A 14,474-nucleotide genomic window follows, 5' to 3' on the forward strand; every position below is an offset into this window, starting at 1 on the left:
TTTCGCACAGAAGAGTGAAACAAGGGCAACTAAGTGCGTACTAGCGATGTTTTCCCTTCGTGCCCCACATATTGTGATGTATGACAATGACAGCATATGAGATCAGTGGCTCACCAAGCCCGGAGATTCTAAACCACTTTGCAGAAAATGTAAACAATTAAAAAAAGTGCTTAATACTTATGATAATTCAACACTTTTTCTTTATTGTTAACCCGTTTTGAAATGCCAGCATTACATAAGCGAGTTTTCTTGTCATCACAGAACTGTTTCATAGGTTACTTGGATGTAAGTTAGTGCTTTTAGTAGCGTTGTGCTATGTGAGGGATATTTTCTGTACACGTTTTGATTTCACACTGTTGCTTTTGTCGGCCCTTCCCTCACCCATCCACACAAATTTGGCAACTTTTGTTTTCCACCAATACGTTCAACACATATATTTTACACTCACAGTGAAACTCTCTTCCCTTCCATATCCGCCATCTACTTGTCTACATAGTTGTTTCTCCTTCCATCCTTCATATTCTGTCCATGTCTTAAGCGCTGAGAGCATATGCTCCTTCGTGAGTGTGATTATGTGCTATATAAATCACACTATTATTATGAAAAGGGTGTCAGAGATGCAAGCACTGCCACTTCTTGAAGCCATGATGCTACTTTTTTTAGTTTCCAATAAAAAGTGTTTTGTCTTTATTGTGTTTATAAAAGATATTTCTCAGAGCATCACTGAAGTAGTACCTATATATATAAAATAATAATTTCACTCATCAGAAAATGTTTTTTCTAATTACATTTAGAAAACATTTCTGCTAAAGTTTCAACAAAAACCACTTGTCAAATTCAAGCTTAATGCACTGGACCAGGATTATTTACAACATGGCTTAACAAGTGCAAAGAATCTAAAATATTCTGCTGAAAGTATACTTAAAAAATATTTAATACCTTTGTTAATGCTGAATCTATTATTCTGAGTGCATAGTAATTCTGAGCACTACTGCTGACAGAGTGTGACCAAAGATTGTATGATGATAAACAAGTCTCTAACTTGCAGATAACATACATCTTTCTTTCAGCAAATCACTTTACTGAATCATTACAACAATATAAAACAGTCAAATATTGTAGGTGCAAGATAAATAAACATACCCTTAAAATCTGATCTGTTAAGATATATTTAGAATAATTTGGAATTATCAAATTTCGTGCCAAGTAAGAATCGTTAATTTCCTCAATGTGTACATGGTCTTCATGTAGTAGTGCACACTGCTACATGAATAAGCTTATTAATATAACTGTGTCAACAGTTAAATTAATATAACCAATAAAAGGCAGTAAATGGGTCATTCTTGTCCACACTACAGACAATGTATTAAAATAGACTGTTCAACAGAAAACACCCTTGGACATCAGGATATTACATATCTGGTGATCTCTGCATACACAGTAACTAATTATCATAAACAAAATTCAACAAATCAAAAGAATGTCTGGAATCAAGTAAACAAGTTTTAAAACAATAACAATTTGAAATTATTAACAACTTAACAGCTTTAAATGTCACTGACTGCATCTAAAAACACTGATTATTTGTAGCAGCGGCAAGTTGAAAGTAAATATTGAGCAGCCATAAGCCTTTCAACATCTTGCAGCTAAAGTAGCTCAAGTGCTTCTCTTTTCAGTTCATTATATAACGTGTAATTGCTTTGTCTTCATCAAGTAAACTTACAACAACAATAATTCTCAGCGCATCTTAAGTCATCACAAGAGCCTCTGTAAGCATACAATAGTGCCATCCACAATCGAATGATGAAATAATCTTGCAGTTTTTCTAACTATAATTTGATGATTGTTCATAAAGATTTTGTTTTTTAAAGTATCATCTCAATAAACTTGTAAGAATCTGATTGAGAACATAAAAGACAGTGTTCTTTACAGAGAACATTTCAGAGCTTGGCTTGTACAGCATTTAGTATTTCTCCCAGCTTTTGTGCCAACATGATGTTTCCTGAGAGCTTTAGCTTTCCACTGAGGAATGCCTGTAAGAAAAGTAAAACAAAAATACTAAATTTTCAACAAGTGCCAGTTGCTATATTCATAACTAATTTTTACAAGAAAAAAAAAATTAGTCACCTTTTGGCAGGCCCATGTTTATTTTTAATATCAGACTGCTTCTTCACCGAAATTTGCAGCCACCAGCAAGAACCCTTATAGATCTAGCATACCACTATTTATGATAACATACATACATGTGCACGTATGCCCACATATACAGATGCTTGTTACCATGCACACACTTTGTTTACTCAGCTGAATGCTGAACTTTTATACAAAACAAAACTTTCAGCTTATCCCTTTAAATTTTATAGTTCTGAGTAATGAACCAAAATATAAGGGACACCATACAAACAGAAACAAAATCTTCACCTGCTGAGGAGCAAGCTTGCCGGTCACCAATGACATAAAATTTTCATCTGCAATGGTTATTGTGCAGTCTGCTTTGCCTGTTCGGGGCTGTCCCTGATACACTTCTCCAGCCTTAGGTGACTTCATGTCAATTGCTGTAAGACAAATAATAAAAAGCACCATAAACTCTGAGGTGAAACTGCTGCAAGACTGCATCTGGTATTTAGGACACAGTCATTAGAAAACAGTAGATCTCTAATAATGTCCTTAACTGCTCTAGTTATAGTTAGTTTATTCATCCACCGAAGGCTGATACCCAGCTAGCAAAACTAGTGGGGTAGTAGTGGGCTCCACTACAGATTGCCCACCTGTAGGTGGGCTGTGGGCTTTCCCATCATTTGCTACACTATGCGCCTGCCAGTTTTCCCACCAGTTTGCGCTAAACGCAGTTTAGTGACTGACTTCACAAAAAAAGTTTAAGGGTTTTGAGCCAGAGGTGATGGGCGAATGAGGTCAATCCAGGCCCATGGGGAGCATATGTGAGATGGTAGGATGTTGGAAGGGGTGGACATTCTGGCCTTATGTTCTATAAATTTATGTTTTGTCTGGCTTCAGTTGCATGAGCTCCCTAGGTAAAGGTGCTATGCCTTTAGCTGCCTGTGTGCAGGTTTGTGACTTCAGTTTGAGTGTATCCACACTTGCTGGTTTGCCACTTCCATTGTGCCACAGGGTCTGGAGGTTATACTTGGGTGAAGTCACAGCTTAGGCTGGACTTAAGTGAGAGAAAAATGTACATCAGCCTCACTCTCCCTGCCTTGTGGGTTCAATGGCAAGACAAAGTCTAGACAGCTGGAGACAGGTCAGGATGCAGTTGATGGCCAGGGTGTCCTATGTGCCTCACTGTACCCTTGGTACACTTCACAATGCACTGCTGTGGTCGCTTCCTGTGCTGGGCCAGTGGCTTTTATGCAGTCTCCTGGCTCCAGTCTTTTGCATAATAGGGTAAACAGCCCCTGGATTTGTTCCCTGGAGGTTTGGGACCTGCCAGCTTCTCATCAGGTTTGGTCCACATCGAAATGGAGTACCAGTGTATCCACTGTTGAATGAAATAGCTTCTTGGAAAGAGCTGGATGGGAGATGGGACCAAAGACAAGTGAGCTGCCCTAAGAAGGACATGACAGGCTCCCACACCTACCCCTATCTGCCCTCCTTATAAACCCCTCTAATTATAAAATAAACATACTCAATTCTTTCTAAGAAGTTATTCATGATAGTAATCTAAGTTTTTTATCTTTGTATCTATCTAAGTATGCAAGTAAACAAATAGAACACACATATGCTTAGACAGCACACAAAACAGAAACATGACAAATTATAAAAGTTGCCTAAAACTGAACTCACTCCAAGTGTTGGCCACTTTTCCATTTTTTGTAATGTTCCAGAAAAAAATGGCACTGATTTTGGCAGTAAGGTCAGATCGACTCTTTATCTGTCTTGCCATCTCTTCAAAAATGGCATCACTCTGGAGACTATCATTGTTCCCCTTAGTGACCTGAAACATTGTGTTCTTTCTCCTTGCAATTATGAAAATTTTAAAATACAAAGTTACAAAAACTGCTTATGACAGTGTCTACGCCTTGTATTTAAAAAAATTAAAATATGCTACTTGCATAAATACTTACCAGGCTAACTTTGACTACAAAGGTCCACATGAAACAATGCTTCTAAATAGTATTATTTGGGGGAAGTTGTTTCCTAAGATTTTCAAGCCTTTTATCTGATATGAAGCCTATCAAAAATTCAGCAACTGCTGCCAAAATATTAATTTATGAAGTAGTTGAATGTGTGCACAAATCTGTGTGAATCATTTCCCTAGGGTTTTTTTCAGCTTATTAGAACACATACCAGAACAATTATGAGTTAGTAAATGATGGATGAAGGAGAAAAGCAGAAACAAGCTCTAACCAGCTAACAAAAACAATATCAATATTACAGTAACTTTGCTTCTGATGCTCATTAAAGAAGTTTATAATTAACTTAATAGTTTGGAATCCTGAAATTAAGAATCAATAATATAAACGTTACTCATGATAAATGTGTTTTTACCTGAGCTAAGACTGTGCTGAAATGTAAAAAGAAAAACTTACTGTTTTTTGGCTAGTATTACTTCCTTCTTTTAGATCAACATATGCTCCTGAAATGCACACATTTCCATTCTCAACAACCTGAAATAAATGAGGCACAAGAGGAAAATATGTAAGAGCGATCTTTATAACAACAAACACACAAAAATAAATAACAATTTTTCCCCGCAGAAAATGTGCAGTAAATTAAAAAAGAAATTAAAACCTACAAAATATGCACACTTGTGTTCACCTTTGTTCTGAAAAATATACGATTTGCCTCTTTCCACATCTCAGTTTGCAAAGTCTGGCCTGGTAGTACAGGTTTTGAGAACCGCACCTAGAAACAAAATAGAATGTCCTTGGTCAAGATGTCATTAATCTAACAAAATTGAATGTCATTTGGCAAATTAACACTGATAGAGCTGCGGCACTTAAAGGACATGTCTAAAAGGAGCAAAGGCAATGAGAGGGATCTGTTGATGAAGCACTCTGTTGTCTTAAAATTGTAATAATTAAGAGGATGTAATCTGTTAAAAATTAGTATATTCCACCTCCCCAGTGGAAGATAATTTCAGACAAAAGTATTAAATGATTCACTAATAAAACTGATATGTACGACAGAGTTATATAAAAGCAAATCACATTAAAAAAAACATATCTTAAAATCGTAGAAATAAAACAATTAGCTTTATCAAGCAGGCATTATACATCTATGTATACATCCAGAGTACAGAAAATGTAGTTGTCATTAAATCTCCATTCATTATTCATTCTAACCTTCACAGCCTTGAATTTCGTCATGTCATTGTCAGCAAATGTCTTCATTACATGACGCACAGCAAAGCCAAAGGAACACAAGCCATGTAAAATGGGCTGTGCAAATCCTTGTGAAAAATGTATGGTAAACAAATTAACTAGATGAAAAGAACAATTCACAAATTATTTTCTTGCGAGAATAAATAACAGTAAACATTTTTTTTTTGCCTTTTCTGAACAGCACATTTTAATTATTTACATTAGGAGTACTCTGCTATGCTCTTTCACATTATGAAGAGAATAAGCGAGCTTCATGATACAGAACAATTGATAATTATACATCTGCACCACAAAAATCTTCTACTGATCTAAGCAAAACAGAGTAAATTGAAATAGAGCTGATGAAGTTTATTTCCCCTTCCCTGGCAATGACAATCTAATTCTAACAAAGATTATACTAACCTCCCATGGCAGCAAAGCTAGGGTCTATGTGAAGAGGATTTCTGTCGCCTGAGAGTCTGTACAAAGCAGCCTGTATCAATAGCAGAAAGAACTGTTACTACAATTACTTTTCAGATTTGACTAAAAAAACATCATACAATTACTATTTCAGCAACCTCAATATTACCCATTTCAGATGCAAAGTTCCCAATAGTTTTTTTGTAAAAAAAATATTTGTTCTATATAGTTTTCATGGCCTTTGTTTATGCACTTTCAATCAATATATGGATGAATGACTTACAGTCTGCAAGTTTTGTATCTTAATGTCTTGTAATGTTCCTCCCTTTGACAGGATGATGGCGGAACACCTATCAAATTTCCTGAATGTTGTCAATTCTCTTAGCACACAATGCTACTATCCATCAAATGTTTTGCTTGGTTGAAGAAATTTTTATGTCTTCTCAATTCAATCAATAACTATCACTTTTTTGAAGATCACTATATCAATAATGAAGACCAACAACCTAAAGTTCTGAATGAGTTCAAGAAGACTAGATTTTGTGTGTGTGTGTGTGTGTGTGAGAGAGAGAGAAAGAAAATTAAAAGCAGCTAAGTAAAACTGAAGTCTATTCATACCTGATCCACAGAGGTCTTCTCAGACATAGTTGCATCTGGAGGCCTTGATGGAGGATCTGCTGTTAGTCTTGCCTCGGGTGACGATTTAGGCCCACCAAAATTGCCAGCCTTGGTTACAAAGGTACCAAACTGGTTGAAAGCAACGGGCTCATTTTTTTCATCTACTGTCTGTACTGCAAAATTTGAAGAAAAATAAGTTGGAAAATGAGATTTTTTTCTTTGTTTCATACAGATATCTTTCTGATAGGCATTTTATTATTTTATGATCTCATGATTTATTTTAAGACTTACCTAAAGTTTCTTAAAGAAGCATATATGGGATCTGTTAAAAGTTTAAAAGAAATGCTTTTTTTTACGCTGGAAAGAATTAGAATACACAGGTTTGGATGATGACAAAAAATTTCAAAGGACAAGATTCATTTTCTTTTTTCTGATCTCAAAAGATAATTTATAATAGGTCACTTGCCCTCTATCTCTCCTCTCTTCACACCCCAGCCCTCTCTCTCTTAAACCGTAATATAGCCTCAGTTGCTGACACGGCGTAAAACACCAAATCCCCCCCTCTCTCTCTTAAACTCACAGAAACACATCATACAAATATACAAGCAAATGCAAGCAAGTATGTTTGCACAATATGAAAGTTACTGAAATGAATAAAGATTCCAACCATTGTAAAGGATCAAAGCTCCAGAACCCTTGTCAAGAATATCTACTACTCGCAATGTAGACTTCAATGCTCCAGATTTTGGAAAGGGCTTGTACAGCTCAAGATATTGTTCTCCATGAAGGATCTGCCAAAAATTAAAGTCGTCATCATGGACAACCCTTTTTTTAAAGCACAGAATAATGCTGCAAAAAAAGTTTGCAGAAATAATTAAAGTTGTTTTAATAAAGATGAAGATAATCAAGACATACATGTCTAAAATGCCATAACATAAAACTGGAAACAACTGAAGAATATTCGTTGTACATTATACTATTTGAAGGGCATAATTTCTCTCTCCTTTGCTTATTGACATGGATGTTGAATTAAAGATTCTGGTCAAAAATGGTGCTGAATTAATTTTAACAAATGAATCTTTCACAAAATATATACCCTGGTTGGATCAATTGGAAATCCAGGTATGCCACTGTGCAGAGAGTTCATCATTGTGTCAAAGGCTGGGATAACACCGAATGTGGGAAGTACAGAGAAATCCTCAGACAGCTCAAAAAGAAACTTCAAATAATCAGGTTGCTGTGTGGAAACTCCAACTTGAAATAAACAAAGAATGCAACATCTTCAATATTAATTATAATGATATTTTTCAAATAGAAAATGGCACACATTGCGATAATAATAGGTCTCTAAAGAACCTATAGTTATCAAAAATGTCTTATTTTAAATTTTAAGTCATTACCTAAAATTATTATTTCCCATAAACATTTCTTGCTCTCCACAGTTAGACTAAAATATGCTTGTATGAACTTCAGAATTTAGACTGCAATGGCCAAAGCTACAATCTGGCCTCATATGGTGGAAACCACAACTGGACTATATCATCATAGCACCTGAAAATTTTGATGCAGGGGCTCTTGTTGCTGTATTGTATGATAGCTGGATATTGAGGGCCACTTTATCTGAATTTTCATGTGCTATCGTGACAATAGTCCAATCAAGACTTCCTGCATGCGGGCCTGGACTTTACTCCAGCTGCTTTAAGCTTTAATCCTTCTACTGATTATCTCAATAAAGGATTATCTGCATATAATTTTCAAATTTTAAGTAGTTTAAGTAATACAACTTTGTACCAAGAAACAGCTCCCTCTCTTTCCTCACATCTCACTTTGTCTCACAGAACAGTAATTTTTAATAGGTATACACAGAGATCTCACAGACTACCAAATCCAAGCACAAATTCCATCTCTCTACCAGATATATATATATACCATAGAACTTGAAAGTCAACACATTATAAAGTTAAGAGCTCACCACCCAAGGCATACAGAATGGCCTCTCTCTCAGTATATTTGAAGGTTACTGGAGGAGGCTGGAAACTCTGGATATTTTCCTGTGACACATCAAAACCTGTATGTATCTACTTTTATGTGCTTATCCAAGTTATGTAGACACTATGACATGAAGAGATGTTTTAGTGAGTATCCAAATGTAGCGCACGTGACAGCAAACAATCCAGGCTACTTATGCAGCTCAAATTTCTTAAGTCCTCTTAGAATATGACATACCAAAGTAAACATACTCCAAGATTTTCTGGATGGCTCAAACATATTATGAACTGACAAAATAAAAAAGTTTAGTTTTTGGTACATATCAAAGTTTGAAGGACTTATCTTGTAAATGGAAAAGGATTATTTACTCCAAGATATTTTAAGTATCTTGTAATGAGCCAAACATATTTACTTGAGAACATATTTCACTTTTTGTGGATCTTAAAAAAGACTTTTGCAGCAGGAAACAACAAGATTTAAGATACCTTCAAACTTCTCTTCTCTGTTTGTTTAGGTGCCTCCTCTTTTGAAGAGCTCAACAGTGTAGCTAGGAATTCTGTATTGCCTAAAAATATCCAGCATTTATTGATGTACAGTTCATGTACATTCTATTTCTGTAAATTCATCTCTTTTTCTTTTTTGCCTAGCCTTGTTATACTTTAAATTAAATCACGAGAAATAGACTTCATATGTTCCATCTCTAGAAACAGTGATATTGTGAAATCTCAAGACACCAAAATGTCTATTGGTAAGGTCTACATCCAGCTGAAACATAAGTGACATAAATGACAATTAAGGAGACAATTCCAATTCTTACCAGTTGTAGGTTTATCACTGTTTGTAAAATCTGTTATTTTCTCCCAGTTGTCTCTCACTGAATTAAAGAAAAAGAGAGAAGGCAGTGGGTTTAGTATACCTTCATCATCAAAACAGCAAAGTTAGTAGCAAATCTAATTATTGGCATGCAGGTAGATGCTTTGCCCTCTCTATAAAAGCTTCTCAGGGTAACTATTATCTCATCTGATACAGCTGGTGCCTGAGCATATACTTCTATCAAAGGGGGTGTTACACCTGTTAAGGTGATTAAATTATTTTACTCATTAAACTATCGATAAATGCTAAAGATTAATTCTTTCCATGGGAAAAGGGAAGATGCAATTAATCTTATAGACTACTTTCCCACTGATGGGATGCATCTTTTAACCTATGTTCTTAACAGCAAATGCTGGGCTTCCCATAAATGTATATAATGGTATTTGGTAAAGGCTACCTTCTTCTGGTTTTACGAAGTCATTTCCTTCTCTAAGCAGAGCACCTTTTGCTCGCTCAAAACGAGCTGTAACAAACATTTCTTTATAAACCACATTCTTTGCTGCGGAAAAGCAAACTATTATTGTTCTTATTAGTATATTACATTATTGTATCAGGGCTTCTGGTTACGCAAAAAATTGCATACAGTACGCATTAAAAGTTCGGAGGACCCCTTCAATTTTCATCAATGGGGTCCCCTTCAAATTTGGGCGAAGAACAGGGACCCCTTAAAAATCTTAAGAAGGGGTCCCTGGGACCCCAAAGAATTTAGCCTTAGCAGAAGCCCTGTTGTATTATGTTGTTGTTTTCAAACTGCTATTGTAAATAACACTGGTCATGTACAGATTATAAGAACAAGCTAGTTTATCCACAAACAATATAATTATGGGATACTTTTGTCAATAAATTTGTTTAATACATTGGGTAATTTTACATATCTGGATAGTCAGTTTGAGCACTCCTACTGTATTGCCATATGTTTTCTTTGCATGCATAAATATAAAAAAAACAACACTTATGCATGCATACAAAATACACAGGATCCCCCAAAATAGAAAACAAAACAAAACAGGGGCAACAGCAGAGCTTCTATGCTGCAATAAAATACACCTGAGGGTCATCATCCTAGAAGGTTAACACAATGTCTACACAAAATATGATTTTAATGTTATAATTAGTATACCCTCTTCTTTGAAATTACTTTTGACAGAACAGATCGAGATGTTGCCCAGAAAACATGAAACATTCTGCTGCATAATTTAACATACATGAAAGAACAAATTAAAGCCACTAACTCTGTGAAAACCATCCAGCACCCAGCTCAAAGAGCTTTCCTGACACTGGGCAAGACTCATGACAGAGGTACACAACCAAAGGAGCCACGTACTCTGGTTTTAATGCATCCACCAATTCTACAGCAACAGAAAAAAATTATTTCAGACAAAATATTTATTTTGCACGGTTATATTTAAAAAAGAGATATCAGAAAATATTCTGAAAGATTGACCTGCAGACTGTAAACTAGCTTCTCATTTAAGCCTATGCATTAGTTCTTAAGTTAAAAAAATAAATACTCCACCTTTCCTACAAAAAGCAAGTCTTTCTATTTGTAAGGTGAGATATCTCAACAAAGTTAATGCGTGATAAAATAAAAATTATGAACTGTATATTTACATTATGAAAAAACAAGTTAATGCATGGTAATAGCAAGCTTAAACTGTACCTTGGGGCATGACAGTCTGTGTGAGGCGTGAACCAGCAACAGGGGCGATTGTATTGCATATGATGTTATTTTTTTCACCTTCTTTAGACAGCGTATTGCTCAACCCTAGCAAGCCCATTTTGGCTGCTGCATAATTAGCCTGGCCAAAGTTGCCATAAAGGCCTGAGGTTGAAGACGTCATTATGATTCTATAACACAAAACAAAAGCATGACAAATGAAAACATAATGTTTCCAACCAACATCCCGTCTAAAGAGAAAAAAAAAGATAAAAATAAATACTAAGACGCCATGCATATTGCACACTTAAGTACTGGAAGCTGGTATGAATAAAATATCTTAATATGTAGTCTGTATATGATTTTTTGGTTATGAAAATGAATTATCTTGAAATTATTCATGTCTAAATGTGTATGCATATATGTGACTGCATGTAAGCTCAAGTAAATGAGAATGTGCTTCATAGAATTTTTTTTTAAAACTTACCTGCCATAATTCTGTTTTCTCAAGTGCGGCCAGGCAGCTCTTGTAACTAAGAATGACCCCCTCAAGTGTACCCTTTGGATAATGTCTGAGACAAGAAAATTTGCTTAATTTGCTAAGCTCTTTTATTTCATCATGAATTAATTATGACTTGGCTGTCAAATGTATGCTAATGATTTTCCATTAGATTTTACTTTTGTTTGGAATAAAGTACATAAATCACATAGCCAGAATGGCAAGCATTAACAATGCCCATCATTGCACACAGTTTATGAACCTTCAAACATTGGCATGTAAAAAGCAAAGATGACATCCATGATCTAATGGTCTTATATATATATATTTTGACATCATGAATGTTACAGCTGGCACTGTGTACTAATCAAGAATGTCCATGTTAAAACATTTATTTAGGCACCAGAGATCAGATCATTGTTTGAAGGCTTATGTCTCACAAATGGAAGAGGTATCTTGTGTGTAATGAGCAATAAATAATAATAAGTCCAATCACTTAAAATAATAAAGTAAAAATTGCTTCAATGATTCTTCAAGTTAAGTTTCTACTCACCCCAGTCATCATCACTGATCCTTGGAAAAGACTTGTCTCTGAGAATTCCAGCATTATTGATAACAATATCTGTGAACATAGTTTAAAAAGTTATACAATATTAAGACATGCACTTCTTAATAAAAACAATGGCACACTTTCTGTGAACACTTTCCTTGCCAACCAACAAGAAGTGCACTGGAGCCAGGGCCTTCAAAAATGAGGCACCTAAGCTGTGGAATGCTCTGCCATCGTCACTCTCCACCATCACCTCACCAACCACGTTCCGCAAAAAACTGAAAACCCATCTGTTTCTTTCAAGCCAGTCTTAAACTACCAAGAAACACTTCTGTCCATTTTTTTTTACTTTTCCTGGTGTTTTATATATTTGTTCACTTTTTTGTTCTTCATTTGTTCTTTTTTCTGCGCAATGAGCATTCTTCAGAATGGATACCTGCGCATTACAAATCGACATCATCATCATCATCATCATCAATCTCTGTATTGGCCTTGATAACCTCTTAGCCTGCTGCCTAAAAGTTTCATTTATTTTGATAATCTTTAATATATTTTAGTTTTTATAATATCTATTTTCCTTTCCTACAGCTTGTTTTTAATATCAGTTAATAGTACTAAACATCAATAACATACAAACAATGTAATCAATACCATCTTAATTACAGTTGTGATTAGATAGAGCACAGTGAGTCAAAGCAAGCTCTTATTTACCAATCCTTCCAAAGTTTTCAAGCGCTGTCTGTACAAGCTTCTCTCCCTCTTCCACAGAATCTGAAACAAAAGTGAAAAAAAAATGTAATTAAAATTACATCACTTCATTATCTCTCATGTTGTAAGCTAGATTACAAAGCAGTATAAGGATTTGTTAGGGTTAGTCAATGTAGACTATAATCAAGCCCAAACTGCCATATAAACTCAATTACCATAGTTTGCAACTGCTTTTCCACCTTTGGATCGGATTTCAGATACAACGGTATCAGCTGCCTTTGAGCTTTTGCCTCCACCTTTGATATCACCTCCCAGGTCATTAACTGAAATGGTCAGCAAACATAATAATTTGTAGGAAAATGAGAATACACTAAATGTAGTTCACCTTTCACCTAAAGCAACTCCAAATAAATTTGTAATAGCAAATAAATGATAATATTATATTCATTAAAACCTAAACATACACATATTATGTTAATGTCATAAGTACGAGAGCAAATTGTGTAAGAGATTATTATCTAGTAAATATATCTTCATTTAAATCTACCAATATACATTTTAAAAAGTAACAAAAGTATATGCAAAAAATAAAGTGCAGTCGAAGTGTTGATGAAAAGTAAGAAAATGCAATATTCCTCAAATAATTGAGTGTTATACTGTTTATAAGAGATGGACCATCAACAAACAAGATAACATTTTTTATCAGACTTACCTACAACAGCAGCTCCTCTTTCTGCTAATGCTAGTGCATAGGCCTTGCCAAGCCCTATTCCAGAGAAAGATGAATGAAGTACAATCACCAATAACCTTACACCAATAACACCTTACATCATTGAGTGTTGTTGCTGTACAAAATGCACTTTAATAATTTGGCCTTTAAAAATTACAAAATTTCATGTTTTATGTTACCGGTGAAGATGAATATCTTTACTGAAATAGCCATTAATGTAAATTTTTGGACAAAACTACCATTTACTTTTCTTGCTTCTTAGGATAATTGAAATTTTGCTCAAGAAGACAACTGACTCTATGTCATAGTCAAGCTGGACACTCAACAAAAAAATATAAACTTTATTTCACTTCAAAAATTGATTGGAAAAATGTAGTTTTTTTAGGATCAAGTACATATATATGTTGAAATATTAATTGTGCACAAAGATGCTGGTTCTTTCTCATTTTAACTCAAGACTTTTCCTGTAGAACATCTGACTATTTCATAACCCCATGCATAATGTTTTTAATCTTATGGGATAAAAATTGCTTTTGGGATTTAAATGAACTTAGCTCATGCGATCTTATGTGAACAAGGACAGAATAAATTAATATACACATACAAGCACACCCACACCCAGTTATACTGCCACTTATTTACAAGACATGGTACTACAGAACATATAAGTTTGTAGTATTGATATCAACCTTCAATATAAACAGAAGTTGTTAGTTATATACTTTTGTATACATTTAATACATGCATACTTTTAGGGGTATTTGTTGACATCAAATTAGTTCTATTACACTTTGATCTTTGGACTCTTCATCCTTAAACGTCTGAAGATCCAGCCTTTAATTAAATCAGCGGTACTTATTAATCATCAAAATTAACCACTTGACGAAAGTATAAGTTGTTGAGAGCAACAAGTTAATAGATCATATTGTGTGTACACGATATGCCTACCATTTCCAGCACCGGTGACCAGAGCTACTCTTCCGTCAAACCTCAGCTGTCCTGCCATAGCTGTCGAATTTTCACCTTTGACCTGGCAGCATTGACCCTGAATAATATCCTTGACATTGACCTACCAACTCGGCCTACGATTGGCTGGTTCTTGACACTTG

General features: G+C 35.0%; 1 protein-coding gene across 1 annotated transcript; it reads right to left on the reverse strand.

Moving 5' to 3' along the window:
- Positions 1 to 1,064: 1,064 nt before the first annotated feature.
- Positions 1,065 to 14,457, reverse strand: LOC112553906 (peroxisomal multifunctional enzyme type 2-like). Its single transcript, XM_025221390.1, has 22 exons — positions 14,314 to 14,457; positions 13,348 to 13,401; positions 12,851 to 12,958; positions 12,639 to 12,698; positions 11,931 to 11,999; positions 11,366 to 11,450; positions 10,882 to 11,069; positions 10,454 to 10,570; positions 9,619 to 9,684; positions 9,166 to 9,222; positions 8,834 to 8,913; positions 8,332 to 8,410; positions 7,456 to 7,613; positions 7,027 to 7,150; positions 6,360 to 6,532; positions 5,745 to 5,814; positions 5,304 to 5,410; positions 4,777 to 4,863; positions 4,548 to 4,625; positions 3,802 to 3,952; positions 2,422 to 2,555; positions 1,065 to 2,033 (listed from the first exon to the last, which is right to left on the reverse strand). Exons 1-22 carry the CDS (start codon positions 14,369 to 14,371, stop codon positions 1,941 to 1,943), a joined length of 2,196 nt encoding a protein of 731 aa, XP_025077175.1. The 5' UTR covers positions 14,372 to 14,457; the 3' UTR covers positions 1,065 to 1,940.
- Between the last annotated feature and the right edge of the window lie 17 nt (positions 14,458 to 14,474).

Source organism: Pomacea canaliculata, linkage group LG13 (assembly GCF_003073045.1).
Source record: "Pomacea canaliculata isolate SZHN2017 linkage group LG13, ASM307304v1, whole genome shotgun sequence".
NCBI classification, from domain to species: Eukaryota; Metazoa; Mollusca; class Gastropoda; order Architaenioglossa; family Ampullariidae; genus Pomacea; species Pomacea canaliculata.

Excerpts from the sequence above, each read along its gene's own strand:
- LOC112553906 (XM_025221390.1), bottom strand. The coding sequence starts at position 14,371 with ATGGCAGGACAGCTGAGGTTTGACGGAAGAGTAGCTCTGGTCACCGGT. Across the intron at positions 8,411-8,833 it reads CAGAGAAGAGAAGTTTGAAG|GAAAATATCCAGAGTTTCCA; the intron begins GTATCTTAAATC and ends GATGTGTCACAG. Across the intron at positions 4,626-4,776 it reads GTATATTTTTCAGAACAAAG|GTTGTTGAGAATGGAAATGT; the intron begins GTGAACACAAGT and ends CATTTATTTCAG.